Source organism: Poecilia mexicana, unplaced genomic scaffold (assembly GCF_051168715.1).
Source record: "Poecilia mexicana isolate PSO_F unplaced genomic scaffold, ASM5116871v1 scaffold_10, whole genome shotgun sequence".
Classification (NCBI taxonomy): Eukaryota; Metazoa; Chordata; class Actinopteri; order Cyprinodontiformes; family Poeciliidae; genus Poecilia; species Poecilia mexicana.
In genome coordinates, this window is record NW_028263379.1 from 9,109,731 (window position 1) to 9,127,149 (window position 17,419).

General features: G+C 38.4%; 1 protein-coding gene across 1 annotated transcript in view; it reads left to right on the plus strand.

Annotated features, from left to right (window-relative positions):
* Window positions 1-17,419, plus strand: part of ppargc1b (peroxisome proliferator-activated receptor gamma, coactivator 1 beta) — a 92,741-nt gene that overhangs the window by 53,206 nt on the left and 22,116 nt on the right. Inside the window, exons 2-3 of the mRNA XM_014997792.2 lie at window positions 7,215-7,400; window positions 13,024-13,224. Of these exons, the coding sequence (XP_014853278.2) occupies window positions 7,215-7,400; window positions 13,024-13,224 (387 nt within the window). The remainder of the gene's footprint in view (window positions 1-7,214; window positions 7,401-13,023; window positions 13,225-17,419) is intronic.

Below are 17,419 nucleotides of genomic sequence, written 5' to 3' on the forward strand. Positions count from 1 at the left end.
TTCAACAGTCGAACACCTGGATACATCAGACTGTGGCTGTCATAAATTAAACAATAAAATGTGCTTATACAAATACAGCCCTGCAGATTACCCTTGTATTCTGAGTCTATTCTGGATGTTTCTGCAAGAATGGTTGGTTCTGTTACTCCTGTGAAAAATTTAATAAAAGGTTGTGTTACCTAAATTCACTTTTGGTTTCCAAACCTCTGCAAAGGTTGGTTATCAGAAAGGGTTCTGCCTTGATGAGACCATGTGAGCTGCACTTGAATCTACTGCTCATTCAAACATGGAAGCACTTCCACTTTATGCCCAGTACCATGGTCAAAACTCATAGAGGAGTTTCCAACTTCAAGTATGACCCCTGCATTGATGTATGTTTATAGAAGATCAGTTTTCAATTTTGTACACCCACATGCGAGGGCATCAGCACAGACTCTGTCTAGTTTTCCCACATCCATTTGTTCGTTTTACTTCATACAGCTTTCCCATGTGCAAGCTTTCTATTAATAGGATGGGTCTAATGTGCGATCATCCCAGCAGGCTTTTTACAACTGAACGGGCCAGTAGGTTCTCTGTGTTGTTACTAAGGCAGAGATTAACCACAAGAGGAAGTCACTGCACTTGGTTTTTTCTCCTTACACTCAATTCTGCCAATGTTGCTATTAGGCTTTAATGCTAATAGTATTAAGGGTTCTAAAGATGTAAACAATCCAAAACAGATATTTTATATCTAGGTTTTTTTAAGATTTAGAAATGTTTGTATGTTTAATTGGGAGCTAAGCAGCCATCGATTGTTTTCACCTAGTTTTATTTTTCTGCCTCCAGCAATATTGAGCTGTCAAAATGATGCACAAATCAAGCAGAGTTCAATTGCTTTTTAACGCACTGTGTTGTCAATTTTGGCTCAAAGCGGTTGTGTTGGAGCAAGCACTCAATCGTTACTTTATTTAGTACCCCTTGCTGTTACGGGGTTGGATCCCCCACTTCTCCTGAAAACTGCCTAAATTCTTCGTGGCATAGATTCAATAAGATGTTCAAAACATCTCTGAGATTTTGCTGCATATTGACATGATAGAATTGCTGTTACTGTGCATTTTTCCACAGCACATCCAGGACCCGACTCTTCCGTTTCACCACATCGCTATAGTGCTCTGTTGAGTGGCCGTTGAATTACAGTCCAATCATTTTGAGATGATTTTAGCTTTTTAAAAAGATACATTTTTCTGCTGGATGTAGCCAGTGGAAGATGAGTTCTTAGTCCCCTTAAGGGGTTGGATGCGATCAGCAAGAATAGTCAGGTAGGCTGTGCTCTTTGAAAGTGGCTCCTAAAAGGCCCAAAAGTGAACAAAGAACATATCCCCAAAATCATTTCCCACTACCAGCCTGAACCGTTGAAACTAGAATGGATGGATCTGCTTCCATGATGTTTGCACAAAATTATGATCCTACCAACTGAATTCTTCATCTGAAATTATGGTTCATCAGACCAGGTCACGTTTTTCCACTGTGTTGCTGCTCAATAAGCTCTTGTGTAAACTCAGGCTTCAGTTTCCTGTTCTTAGCTGACATGAGTGATGCCTGGTTTGGAGAGATGGATGTGTGTGAAATCCCAGTAGATCAGTAGTTTCTTAAACACTCAAGCCGGCCCACCTGACACCAACAACCAACAACCATCCCACATTCAAAGTCACATACGTCTCCTTTCCTTCCTCGTTTTGATGCTTGGTTTAAACTTTAACAAATCACCGTTACCGCTTAAGTGCATTGAGTTGCTCCTTTCAGATTGACTCGTACACTGTTTGTGTTAACATCAATCTACAAGTGTATCTAATAAAGTGGAAAGTGAGTTCATAAATCAAGGACAAGCAAGAATCAAGCATTTGAGGCATATAAATGCTTTAAAGCCCTTGAAACTATCTCCAAACTTATCAATGAAATATGCCTTTTTGTAACTAATATGAAGTCTTTATTATATATCAATTTTGACACTAATTGGCCTAATCTACCAGTTCTAATGCCTCATTTAACCCTTGGTAGATTTAGAGATATTGACAGAGACATTCCGACTGATGTTTTCATTTCTGAGGATGCCACTGTCTAATTAAACTGCCGACTTAACAGTGGTGTTTTTCAGTGAAAAGATTTCTCTTGTTCAAACTCTGCATTGGGTCTTTATTGACCTACATGATAGTTTGCTGGATTTGCTTCCCAGTTGAACACATTATGTGACATTCCACACATTAAAACACAAACAGGACTTTGACTTCACAGCCAGCATGTTTTCTGAAAACATATTTTTTTGTTGTACTTTTTAAAAAGTGAAATTGATTACTTAAAATTTCACTTGCCAATGTTCAAAGCTTTTGGGCTTCAGTAACAGTGTTTCCATGAATTTTACTTCACAATTTCAGATGCTAGAATCGTCCTAAAAGGAGTGTTCTTATTTTTTGTAAATGTCAACAGGGGATAAGATAATGCAATGGAAAAAAAACAAACACCAGCTTAGTTAGAAAGAATGTTTTGTTTTTCAGAGGTGTGTAATTGAGATGAGATTGAGATAAAAATCTCTCAAACTTGCTGAACAAGTTTGACAAGAATCTTAACAATGTATAATCTTTCCTTTCATAACATATTCATTTTTGTAACGTTAAAATGAGGTAACATGAGTATGAAAAAAGACACTTTAGGAGTTTTCACCTCCTAAAGTGAAACAAGAGCTGCATGCAGAGGAATAACTGCTCCGTCCTCTGATTCTTCCTCCTGGCGCCTGTGAGTCATGATGTGAAGCTGTCAGTGGCTTCATCAGAACTTCATAGCACACAGCATAGTAAACATGCTGCAGCCACAACTCTCGGCCACATTTAGCCTACTTCTGCAGCAGTGAAGACATAAGAAGAACCGTCACGTATTCTAGATATTGTTCTTCACGTAGTTCTACCGTCTCTCTTTAAATTTTTTCATATAACCACAGAAAGACATTACTGTGTGTTTGCTTATCACATTAAATCGCCTTAAATTATATTGAATTTTATTGTTGTAGTCTCACAAAATGTGAAAAAAATTCAGGAGGTTTTAGTGTTTCTGGCATGTAGTATGCACCTGTTAGCATATCATATTAATCAGCGTCATTGTAGTGCTTATGTCTGTGAGTGTGTGTGATAGAGAACAGGATACAGGAGAGTGGAGCATTAGCAATATAAGGCAGAGAACCTCTGCTTTGGTATGTGAATCAGTGTCCTATAACAAAACATGACATTTATTCCTGTTTTCAGGTTAAACATTCGCTCTATGCATCTGTGTGCTTGTGGATGTGTGTGCCATGCCCAAGGATGTTTTTATTGATTGACTAGTTGTAATGGACAGAAGAGGGGAGATATAAAGGGATGATGAAAGAGGTCCAGCAGCTGAGTGGAAACAAAGGAATCAATCAGCCAGTCCTTTGAGTTTATAAGGAGAAAAGACTGAGATGGAGGGATGAGAGAAAGATGGAGAACAGAGAGGAAGGTCATTGGAGAAGGCTTGTATAAATAGGAAAGAAAGTTGAACATAGTGTGGGATTGATGAGTACAGAGTCACAAGGCAAAAAAGAAGGAATGAAAAAGACACTTAAGGGCAGATAATGGATAAAAAAATGGAAGATATGCAGGGGAAAGCTAAATGACAAACAAAATATGAAATATGAGCCGAGCAGCAAACACGTGGTTGTGGGGAAGAGTGGAAACCATGTGACATTTGTGTGTGAGCTGCATGCTAACTAACATACAAATACAGCAAGGTGAAAACACACCTGCATCAGCAACTAGAAAGAAAGGAAGCAGCAGGAGGGTCTTATAGAGGACATCCTTTCCTTCTTCCTTGCTTTTCTTCTTCCCTTATCCCCAGCGACCATCTTTTTTCTCCTTTGGCCTAAATGTTTCTTTTCCTCTCTCCCTCTTTGTCTTCATTCCTGCACCTGGATTCCCTTTTTCTTACCTTTCAAGTGTCCGGTATCATTTTTCCCAGCTTTATTTTCTCCTTTTCCTCTCTCTCTCTCCCTCTGCATTTCTTTTTCATCCAGTCCACGCTTTGATCAAGTCTTCTGTGGTTTACTGTGACTCTACTCCCTCTAATTTATGAAACCATAAATGATATCAGCTGCGTTATCCATTCTTTGACCTAAATAAACACATAACACACTCACCCACCCTGCAAAGCAACACGATAAGTAACTCAAAGGCAGATTTTAAAGCACTATGCACAGCAAATATTTTTACAGCATGATAATTAAGATAGAGAAAAGAAAACAGAAACTGACCGAATGTGGTTTTCTTGTTCATGAGAACTGGGAAGGTTGTTTTGTCTATGTGTGCATTTTACTGTGTGCAGAGAAAGGAAAAGACTCAGCTTGAAATTGTGAAATATATTAGTGAGAAAATAACCCATTATGGGGTAATATGATTTATGTTAATTATAAACAGCAAGGGTGTTTAAAGTGCCCCTTAAATTGGTTTGTAAAAGTAATCATAAACCTCTAAGCATCAAGGAATTTTAAATACGGTGGTAAAAACAAAGTAATGATGCTGCAGCGAGTGAGGAAATAAAAAAAAAGCGAGAAACCTGATAATCAAACACCGCTTTGCAGAAGAAAAGACAATTAATTATGATGGCCTAATGGTAATTTGTTATAAATTTGTTGTGGTTGTTGATTTTTGGCGGTGCTCTGTTTGTGCGTAATAGATAACCACAATGACTTTTTTAATGAAATCTGTGATGATTGAATGGATGAAAATGTTCCATCAACGTGTTTGTCTTCTCTGATGACATTTTCAACCATATTTAAGCTCAACCAGGACAAGCAATCAACATAATTTGCATACATTTGTTTAATTTAATCCACAATCAGCTTTTTTATTAATCAAACTGAGCTGTTGATGTATCCAAATGAATTATGTTTAAGTGTCACAAACTTACACTCAATAGATTCAAGTGATTTCTCAGTTCCGTGTTTAAATGAAATCTGATCCATTTTTCCTTTTACGTTCTTGACAGAACTTTTGGTTATTTTCACTTTAATCTCATATTTGGCTCTTTGAATGTTCAGGCTTTCTTTATTTGTAAAAATTAATATTTGTAAAACAAAAACATTTTTTGTTGTTGCACTGTATGCATTTATTTCAAACTTTAAAGTGCAACTCTATGCTTACATTTTATTTCATTATCTACTGAAATACAGGTAATATAAAACAAAGCTTATTTGTACTTTAGGTAGCAAAAGATTTGCTTAAGCAGCAGGTTAACTCATCAGCCCTGTTTGCTCACCACAGAGAAAACAGACGAGAAACATTTTTTATTTTTTCTGTGGGCGTTTTAAGTTCCGGAAACAAAGCATACTTCCCCTTAAAACTTACAATAGATCATTGAGCTCTAGTTGCTCTCAGATGTGCAGTTACATGTTCCGGATGTAAATACATTTAGCTGAGTCATTGTGATAGTGAAAAACTGGTTGAACTACGTTGTTTACGCCAATGTTCCCGCCTCTAACGTTCCCTCCTCTCTTCTCCAGTTCTTCACCTAAAATTTCCTCCTGCACCCTCCTTCCCCAGGAGACTGCAGTTGGTTTCCATCACAGAAAGCTACACACACACTTCCTGCTTGTCTTTTAGGCTGTTCTCATGGTGACGTGGCAAAAAGTTTCCGTCTGAGACCAACATCTGTTCACTGCACAACATGTGGCTGTTTTAGCCTCATTTAAAATAGTTTTATAAATGACGTAGTTTGTTTGGGTTTGCCACAAGTTTGCATATGGCTTTAGAGGAATCTCAAGTTTTAAAGCAATTGTAATTTGAGAATCACAACCTTTGGAAGTTGGAAAAACAACTTCCAAAACCTGGGAATTTTCTGGAAAACCTTCGCTCTCCATTATCACACATGTTTTTAAGAAGGTTGATGCAATCCATTTTTCTCCCCAGGCTTTAAAGTTAAATGCACACACAAGTCAGACTGCATAATAACGGCTCTATTGGAGCAATTGATGCCATGACGCAATGTTTTTTAGAAGATGTGAGATTTTATGATTCTTTTGTCTAAAAAGGGATACCTTTCAGCAAATGGTGCTTCAGTGAAACAGGGGTCTTGTTTCAGTTGCGTCATAAAGGTGTTTTCAGGAACATAAAGGTGTTTTCAGGAAACCGTTTTGTGCAGAAGTGCTTATTGGCCAACTGTAGGAGTTTTAGTTCTTCCTCAGGAGTAAATGTGACCTGAGACTCACTGAGACTGTCACTGATACAAATGGAGATGTCCAAGAAGTTCTTGAACTTTCAAAGCTTTGAGTTTAGTTGGTTCATAAAGTCTGAAGAACATAAAGCAAATCCCTGTACAAAGTTTACAATACTTGGTCAGATTTTACAGAATAAATCAAATACAGAAAACAATGCAGTCTACTTCACAGATAAACACCCCCCTCAGCCGACAAAAGAAAACTAATCACCTTAGGACCTCTAGGGTAACTCTGCTCTGAGCCACAGGGGGATGTTGCAGAATAAATGCATAATGCAACCTCTGCGGTAACTGTCGGTGCCTGTGACGCGTCTTCTGACTGCCTCGGTCGGTTTCCGTGTTGAACCTCTAAACGTGGAAGTCTCATTATCTCTAATGAGTGGCTGTTGAAAGATGAAGAGCTGTTGATGAGAGCTCCTTCTGACTCAGACAGTGAACTGGGTAATAATATACAGTATTGGCCACATTATGGGGGCTTTTATCCAAAGTGCCTTGCTGTGCTTCGCCTGCATGCATATTTTAGAAAGGGTAGCCCAAGGGGAACTAGCTAAACCTCTAGTTCTAACAATGTGACTCTTCACAAAAAAACACCAACTGCAGCAGCATGTATCAAAGGTGGAGCAGGGTTACTTTTCATGCTTGGCATCTTGTTTCAGAGAGTTGGAGGGGGGGATGTAAATTTCTTTGTTTTGACAGAAAACTGCAAAGGTTCATATTTGTTCATATCTCGCAGGAGATCTGTCCAGCTGTGATCAACAGCTCCAGATTTATTCTGGATTCATGTTTCAGAGAGTGACTGGCTTTTTTTTGTGTGTGTGTATGCATGTGTGTGCGTGTGGGTGTGTGTGTGTGTGTGTGTGTGTGTGAACTCTGTTGTGTCTCAGAAGACCCAAACGCCTGGGAATCGTGTGTGAACTTAAGTACTGATGTGAACTTTCTCTCTTTGTTTCCATCTTCAGTATGGGGAGGAGGAGGTGTGTTCGGACCGCTTGGACACAGACTTCCCTGACATCGACCTCTCCCAGCTGGACACCAGCGACTTCGACAGCGTCAACTGCCTCAGTGAGCTGCAGTGGTGCACTGATCAGCCAGCGGATGTGTCGCCAGCCTCCATCCACTACAGTACGGCAGATGAGCTCTTCGAGGTGAGCTTTTAGCACTGAAGTGAAGTTCACGTAATCTGCCGTTGAGTCATGGACTCGCACTTCAGCGTAGAATGCTTTTATAATAGCGCAATTTCATTTTGCTCTATTAACAATGAAATGTTTGGTTTATTTCATTGTTAATAGTTAAGGGACAGTAACGTTAAATGTGTGCTGTTGTCAGTCAATAAATAGCAGTCATACAGCAGTGCAGATATTTTTTTCTACCTTTGTCTATCACAAGGACAGACTTTGTTTCTGTATGAAACAACAGTGAGGTCAAATTTTCCATTATGTTCCTGTTTACCAGATGATCTGCAGATTAATTCACCAATAATCATTCTGTTTACAAATTGTGCCATTTCTCCATTTAATTTTCCTTTGTTAAATGAGGGCATATTGACAGGCACAACAACAGTCCTGTATCTTTCCATCCAATCTTTATTTTTGCAGTCCTGTTCAGGGTAAACACTTTCATATTCTGCATCCAAGCTACTGTTGTACATTTTATTTAGTTTCCTAATAAATACATTTTGAAGTTTTATTTTTTTCAAATAGTTAGCAGGGGAAAAATTGTAAAACACATGGTGATTTTTTTTCAATAACTTTGGAATGATTGTATTGAAATAATATTCACACCAAATGTTGGTATTAATCCAAGTTTCATGGATAAAAATAAATGAAAGCAATTTATTCTAAACTGAGGTCATATGTAATAAAGATTATAGCACAATGAATAAATATTGAACATGCTTTCTCAAGTAGATTAAATACTTAACTGAAAGAGATTTCCTGTGTCGACAGTCTCGTCTCAGGACTTATTCTATAGAGTGATCTCCAGTTCTTTGCATTGATTTTCAATTGTATTCATGTCAGGTGATTGATTGGACCATTCTGTCAGCTTTATTTTCTTTGAAGCCGACTTAGAGTTGCTTCTCTGTGTCTTTGGGATCATTATCTTGATTAAAAGTCCACCTTCATTAAAGCTTCACATTTTCATCAAGTGTCATTTACTGAAAGGTATCTCCGAAGCACGATGCTCCCACCTACATAACTCACTTTTTTGAATATTGCATATTGCCTGATCAGACTATATTCTTCCAATATAACATTGGTGTGTCAACGCTTCTTGTGTGCTTTTTGTTCAGAAGTGGTATTGCAGAAAACCCTGCTAATTTCATGTGTCTTGGAACCTCTCTATGATTCACCAACTCTTATTATTCTTTTGACTTTTATATCTTTCTTCATTGCGACCTATTAGGTTCTCACAGGAACATTGAGAAGTTTAGAAAAAGGTCTACAACCAAAGCCATCGCTACGTTTTGCAGCAGTAAGGTTGAGAGAGCTCTTCCTTTCTTTTTACCCATTATGAGATGACTCTTGTGCAATACCCTGGTAATAGGAAAGCTTTTTATGGGCCATAAATTAGTATCAAATCAGCTACTATTAATTTGCATGGAAGCGGTTGGGATTTCTTTCTAATAGATTTCAGTGAGTTTTATGGCTTTTGCAGCTTCTTTTCTTCATGTGTCCATTGCTTATTACCTGGGTAATTCCATCCATCTCTTGTGAATTTCAGGTTAATGGCTTTATAAGAAATTGAATTTTTGAGAAAATTGGTGTGCTTCATACTTTTTATTCCTTGCTAATCCTGTAATTTAATGAACTAAGTGAAAGACTGTATTATGTTACTTTGGGTGCTGTGTTCTTGACCTCCAGTACAACTTGTGCAGTCGCCAGAGCATTTCTGTTTGTTGACACGTGCAAGATCCCAACCTTCACTTGATCCTCGTTCTGAGATTCAGATATGCAGCAGGCCTCAGAGGGCACTGCCAACAAAACCGATTCCCATTGACACTGTGTAACACGATAATGGAGGCAGTCCATCAGTTTGGACTGGCTGAGTGCTTCTGCAAGGGGCCGGCGACAACCTTCAGGCTTCAGTTTCCTGGGGCCCTTCCTCCAGGAATTCGGAGAATCCCCATCTTGATTTTTCCATATCTAAAAGCCAACACTTCATTATTGACCAGGCGAGGTGTTGTGGTCTCGTTACAAAGGATAAATTTATTTACTTTGCAAATAAAAAGGAACAACTGAGAAAAAACATAGCATTTTGGTGCAGATCGTGGGTCATGTAATCCAGCCCTGCAGGTGGAAATTGCTCTGATCCTGTGATGCACCGCAGAGTGTTGCCGAAATGAAAACAGGCAAGGCATGATGGGAATGCAGGAGAAGTAAACAGTTACTGTGTCTGTCTTTGCTGTTTGTCTCTTAGTGCCTCAGTCTTTATCACTACTTTGATTTATTTTAGCTGACACCTATTCATTGCAGACACAAAGCAGATCTTCATAGTAAAGTTTGACCTTTTTAAAAACAAAAGTCCACATTTTGCATTAATGTTTTATTTTCCTCATCTCATTTTGTTTGTTGAATCTTTTGTTAATAAATGTTAAGTTAATAATCTTTCATCTGACTTATAACTTAGTGTAGATTTCATTAAAGTGTAACTTCATTACCCAGCTTCCTGGTTTCACTTTGCCTAATATGAAAATGTCTTTATTCATGCATTTCTATTTATTTATCTGCCATTGCTTTCCTTTCATTAATTAATCTTTTGTTTTTACATTTCATATCTCATTTGCTCATTCCTCTGATTTTGTCTTTTTATGCTTTAAATTTGCACCGTTCCAGCCCAGTGTTTTGTACCTCTGTGCTTATTCACCCCTTTTCCTCCTTAGGAACATCACATTTTGGCAGCGTAGTCTATCAGACTGATTCAACGTTGCAGACAGTCAGGCATCATTTAATTATCTCTGAATACACTGATAAGGACACAAATGAAGCTTTTGTCAGTTTATCTTTTATGCCTCTGCTTCCTGTCAGTTGATTTCTTTATAGCAGCATATTGGAACTTAATCCCATGTTGAAAGTTATTGATCGCATTTCTTGGGAAGACTCAATATTACCTTGGAGACTAAATCAAAGAGGCTGTTTCTAAAGGTTAGGCCAATTATAACTCATCATTTGTTTTTAAACTGTAGCAATATAGATGCTTGTTTATACATCTTATTTATCACATACATAAATAAAATGTTTTCTATGTTTTCTTTGTATAAACCTTTCATTGGATTAAATATATTAATAAAGAAATCTCACCAGTGCCAAAAAACATTTTTGCTGTTTTCTGTGTCATGATGCCAAGACTCTCTGGGCCTTTTGAAGAAAAGCACACCCACAGCATCACACATCCTCCACTGTACTTACTAGCAGGCATGAGGTGCTTTTCTATAATTTATCCTTATCTGGCTGTAAGCAAAGTCCCAGCAGCTTTTTGCAGTCGTTCACATGACTATGATTTGCAGTGAATAAATACTTTTTACTGTTTCTAATGGAGATTTTTCCCCCTCCTTTAAAATCTTTCTCACTGTGTGTGATGGAACGTTAAACTTGTTCCTGTTGTTTTCAACTTCTAAATTATTGCTCTGATTGTAGAAATTATTCATTTCTTGACTTACAAAGATCCTCAATCATCTGACATTTCCTCTTATCTTTTTGTCTTTTGAAGAGTAGGCCGTGTATTACAACATTTCTATATTCCCAGTTATACCTGAATAATTGGAAGTTTTTAAGCAATCTAATCAACTTAATGTATAAATTGCATAGTTTTATAGTAATAGGGACTGCTTGGGGCTGCGGTAAGTGTGTCACTGGGGATTATATAAACCTGAAGAGCTCTTGGTTACATTAAAGGCAAAAAAATTCATTGTATAATTAAGTTTACTAACCATAACAACTAAGACAATTATTATTTGTTTGATTCCTTGATTTATTATGACATTTTAAAGTATTTCTTCCTTTTCCAAATTCTGAAAAGTAGCTTCTGGCACAGAGGTAGAGCGGCAACCAGCCGAGACAAGGAATACATTTTATGATAAATACTTTGGTAGTGAGGGACATATTAAGCTGGATGATAAAAGTTAGTGGCTTCCTGTAGGCCAGCCGTGCTATCACTGCTCCTCCAGACGCAGCTCTCAGCAAGATGGCAACTCCTCATCAGTAAACAGCCCCTTTGTGTTGGGGTGCTGGGATTTAGAAAGCAAACAAACATTCAAACAGAAATCTTTTCTGCTACTTTCACTATTTTCTTCATGTTTGGAAACTATAGGAAATATAAAAATAGTCCCTGCCACAGGAAACATAACATAGATGAGCAAGAGTTCAAACTGAGCCACATCAGTCATGATGAATTAAAAGGAATACAAATCCTGTTTTAGCAGAACTGGGGTTTTTTTCTCAAGATGGCCAGACTGGTGTTATTGTGGTTAAATGTCAGAAATCAGAGGAACTATTAACCCCAACTGATTAGTGCGTAGAGAAGGCTGATTGAAGAAACAGGATTTAGTCAACATTTTGTCTGCACGTAAAGAACAAAAGTTCATTTTCAGTCTCAAAATGTGGTAGATGTATATAAATCCTTCAAAGGATTGCTATTTTCTGTCCCTCTTTATGACTTCATGGTGAAAATGTTTGCTGTGTTGTGGATGCTTCATGGGTGATGATTGCAGGGTGGAGTGAGATGTGAAAGCAATTTCCATCCAAATGCTGAAAAGCCTTGCTGAAACCTGATTCTGTTCTGCTTAGAGACTAAACTCCAAGCTTTAAACCTCTTCTACCCTTTTGCACTTGAGAGTGAAATACCCATTTTGAGTTTATCACACAAGGTGGTGGAGTCAGATCTCTGGTTCCACAACATATATAGAGAAAATCTTTGGAAAAAAGTGCTAGCATTGTCTTTTTTTAGTGTTCCCGTTGTATAACTGTCATTGGAAGTTACTGCACCAAGCCAGAGGAGAGACAGGCTAAACGGCTTAGTCATGGTGACTCCACATAGGGATAATGTAGGAAAACAAGACGCTGCATGCCTCTTTTTCCAGGCGGAAATGCAAATTGCTCAATTCAGATTCAGATCTGATTTGTCATCTAAGCCTAATTACTTCCAAGTTCACCCTTAAGATTATTTCAGTAACAGCCTAATGTGAATTGTTCAAAAATATTTTAGCCAATGATGTTTACAAATAACCTCTTTAGTACAACTAATTTTGTTACTCTCTTAAATAATAAAATTGATTTTAAAACAGTTCATTTTAACATGAGAAAGATTTGATTCATTACTTTAATTGACAAAGAAGAAGAAGTGGTATAAAAATTTATAGACACAAGGTGTATCAGTTTGGAGGATATGATGCACCATGCATTCATGAATATCTTCCCACAGGAGGCGTTTAGTTGAGAAGCACAGCTAATTTTCCTTTTTAGTCCTCAGATAAGTTCCAGTGATATTCTCAGTCTTAAATGCATACGCATTAAATCTGAAATCTCCCCCAAGGAGTTTTGGATGAACTAATGCCGAATATTGCGATTGTGAGCGGAAGGGAATTATAGGGAATAAAATTCACCATTAGGACCAAACAAGGGAATATTTCCCAGTTTTTTGACTGACTGACTGATTGATTGTTGCATCTCCACAAATATTTAAGAAACATTTCCAAGAATCCATTCCAGTCTTTTTCTGTGTTGTTTGGTTGTATTTTCTTTTCTCACCTTTTTTTTTTCTCTGTGTTCGCAGATAGAAGAGGAGAATGCGGCACTACTGGCCGCCCTGACAGACAGTTTGGATGGCATGGTGGATGCCGAGGTGGGCGGGCTCTCTGTTTTTCCAACTCTGGAGGAAGAGCCCAGTCAAGAGGAAGAGGACGAGAGGAGTCTTCCTCTGAGTGCCGAGGACTTCAGTCAGCCGCTGGGGGCCGAGACAGAGGACCTATCTCTTGTAAGAACATCTGTTAACTTAAAGTCATATTCATTTTGGTTACATTCTGAGAACAATATTATGAACAAAAACATCAGATATGAACATCCACCTTCATGTTCCTGCCAGTCAGTTTACAGCACACCTTTGAGTGCCTGTTTGAGAACATTAACGCTTCCCCCCTGGTTCTGTTTACAAAGATCTGAAAATCAAAAGTCCCCTGCAGCTCAGAAAGCGACATCTGTCAGAGTGGGTCCTTTAATTCGGGCTTCAAACGCCATCTATCCCCTCCTCACCCGTGCTTCGACGTGCCTCTCCTTTCCCATGCTCCCCCACTTTCTGTCTCACCGGCATTCTAATCTTCATTGCGCGTCGCACCTTGATGTTCCCCTCAAGTTGGCCTGCGAGGTTCAAAGTCTGCCTTTAACTCCCCGAAAAACAGAGCAGCGCCAAGGCACAAAGTAACCTTTCATCCGGTCCTGTTTAGTGAGCGTGGGCTGCTGTAGCTCCAAGACCCACGTGTCTCTTCAAGGAAAAGGGAGAAAGTTTTCAGAGAAACAGGCTGCATGCTTTAATCTGTTAATTAATCATCAAAATTAACAGGAAAAAAATATTGCAATGCAACAGGGTGACATGTATTGAATTTACATGTCAGTTTAACTTTTTGGATTTCATTTGGATATTCTAAGTTAATCCTAAATTAGGATTCAGCTGTATGTTACTGAATAAAGAAATGTTAGAGGATAAGATATCTTAGCAAAAAGTGTGATGAAATATCGCCTTTGAAGAATTAAGGCTTGCCCTTGACAATCAGAACATTTTTGGTTTGGGTAACAATCACACCTGCTTGTTAGCACACTCATATGAATGCCTGGGATCGTGTTGCTCATGTGATTGCCTGTTTTCAAGCCCTCTTTTCTCTTTTCACACTGTGTTGCTGCATGCCTCCCTTCATCGTTCCCTGAACCACATTTCTGGGAACAAACCGTGTTTTCCTCTCTTCGCTCTGACTTCTCCCTGTTATCAGCCTGCACCTGAGCACCTCCCCAGCCCCTCACATCCTATCATACAGGAGCAACAAATTGTTGTATCCCTTTACAGGGAATATTGTGGCCCATTTTCTTTTGTGTTGGCTCAGCTGTCAGAAGAATGCAGCCCTGTACCCGGCTCTGAAGCCTAATTAAAGCAGGAAGCTATTTCACTGCCACAAACGACTTATGATTAGCGCTGTAATATGGCCTTATTGCACTTGTCGAGTTGAATCCACCCAGCGTCCTTAATTTGACTTAAATTTCACAGCATAAGGGCCTGCGTCTAAGGTTCTCTGAGTAAGTGCCGGTCAACAAAGATGCCATTGTTTGGCAGTCACGAGTCAAGCTGGATGGCTGAATACCTGCAGCGTAAATATTCACCAAGCTACTCTGCAGGAAAAATTCGCTAACCTCTTTTATATTGAATGAGTTCATTTATAATTCAGTCCAAAAGAGAAAAGCAAAAAATGTTTGTCGGTTTGGGTCTCACATTCTTCCCTGTTCTGTGCCACAGTGTTGGGTTTTTGTGTTGCAGAAAAAAAGACCTGTGCATCACTTGTTTTTGTTAATTAGCCTCCATCCATCTTAAAGTACACTTACAATATGGCGAACCAATAATTACAAACAATCCCTAGCACTATAGGGAGCAGTTGGTGAAAGTTCAATGGGGGTAAAGGAGATTATATACAAGCAAATTTGTGATTGGCAGCCACATTGTTGGAAAATCTGAAAATAGAGAAGCAGAAAGTAAAGTTTTACTCTGTGGACTGTGAGTGTGAATCTAAAAAAGAAGCTCCTGCTCTAAAACTGAAACAATAAGTATGACTTTTATTTGAAGGTGTTCAGTTTATTTGAGGGTAATCAATTACAATGCATGGTAGCGGCAGCTTCATACAGTAGCATTATTTTGCTGCCTGTATAAATGGTGTATCCCACATTTCCAACACAGTCAGATATAATATGCTGTCAAAACAGAGAGACTTTTTAAGCTGGAGTGAATGACATAATAATCTTGCACATTACACTACCTCCAAACTTTTTTCTCTAAAATATAAACTTGGACAGAAGTGCTCTGTGCTGAACTATTTTAAAATATTTTGATGCACATCTATGATGTAAAATTTAAATTTAAGATAAGTAGGTTTTTAATTTGTGTAAAAAAGTATTTTTTTTTAATTGAAGCCCCATATGACATTCATTCCCATTAAAAAATATGTATGTATGTAAACATCTGAACTCAACTGCCTGCCATTACAGTGTCAGTGAAAGACATTTCCAAAAAGTCAGGCCTGGCAGCAATAACAATTACTGTGTGGGCTTTCTAAGCTGGCGAAGCAACGGCATCCAGCAAAACATCAGGACACAGAGGTGATTGTGCTGCAACAGTCTGATAAATGCCATGAAGGTATTGTTTTAGTCTAAATAAAATGTCAGCAGTACAGAGAGATCACACTTCCGGATGGGATTTTCTTTCATTTTCTTTGCTGTTGTGTAGGGAAAAAAACACAATTGTCCTTGTTTATCCTTGAAAGCCCTCAGTTATCAGTTGATGTGTGTCTAAACGAGCGTCGAAGCAGGCTGGTTACTGAGTTACCCATGTCTCTGTTTCCAGACTTATGGAGCAACAGAAAGGGTCAAACCAGAAGCAGAGGCTCATTCGGGTTCAAAGATGAATCACTTTACACGTTTTCTCCATTTATACCTTAAATGTTGATGTGAACTCTATGATCTTGTACGAATTTTGCACTTTTCTCACATCTCCTTCCACAACTTATCCAGCACCCAACCCTCAACATTGCCCTACTTATGCACTCAAAACACAGATCTGTAAAAACCTATTCTCTCCCTATGGATTCAACTCTGACAGCTTGGCTCTGTCTCCTTTTCATGGTAACAGATAATTCTCATACACACTCAGTCCTCTCTACAAAATCTTCTGCAGAGTTTCTGCTCCTACCCTGACTGAATCAGTTTGCCACAGGCGTAACTTTTTCTTGTACCTGCAAGCAGGCAGTTTGTGACGAGCCAGTAAGACCCATCGCTTCTAGGAATTTCATCGCCTGAAATCGTATCATTTACATACAGAAAGACTGGTAAACTGCACACTTTTCGTAGCTTAGTTTGAGATGCTCAAGCAAGTTTTCCCATCATTCCTCAAGTCTTTAAAGAGGTTTGTGGTGCGCCTGTTCAGGGTGCAGTGTCTCAAAAATCCCTGATGCAAATCCAGCCGTGACGTTCAGCGCCCCTGAAAAAAAGCAGGATATTTCGCTGTACTAAATATAAATCATATCATCCTGAATCCTGACTCTGTTTCCACTGAGTGCACTATCAGTGGCAAATATAGCAACCTGACATTCACATCCACTCACACAGAAAAGCCTGCTGTAATAACATTAGGCCTTTACTCAACTGAAGCTGCCAGATGTGTGTGGATGTGCATGCGTGTGTGTGTGTGTGTGTGTGTGTAATTCATCCTCTCCTTCCATCAGTTGAGTGGTTTACTGTCACATGTCTACTGTCACTCATGCGCTCAGGTCCGAGTGTGGCGCTGCCCTCTACTGTTAAGTGCTGGTTCTGCAGATGAACCAGCACTTAACAGTGAACTTTCTAGTGCTTCTTTCCCTGTCTGCTCACTGTCTGTGCTTTTAATGCTCTCGGTGTAATTATTGTGGAATAACTGCACACATTTTATTCATAATTGCACATAAAAGTTTTTATGGGCTTTAAAAATGATAAAGAAGAATATAGTAAACATTTTGTACTATTTGTATCTCCAAAGAGAAAAAAAATCAGTTGAAAGTTATTTTATTTAAGTAATTTAATTGAAAAAGTAATACAGCTATATTATATAGATTGTTGTACACAGAGTGGTGTTTTTCAAGCATCTTTTAGAAAGTTCAATATTTTAAAGACCATTAAATACATGATTTATATAATGTTTTGGACAAACTTTTGCCTACACAAACATTTTGAAGACTATTGACAATCAACACCCCCAACATAGAATGAAGGCAAAAATTATTATTATTGTTAAAGAAGCTGACTGTCCACTGTTTACAACTTTTTAATGTAAAGTTGAGTGGAAGGAAAAAGTTGAAAATTGTGCACATGGAACCTATGTAAAACCCATTTAGAAATGGGATGACATTAACCTATACCATAATCCCAATCCAGAACAGTTAGCC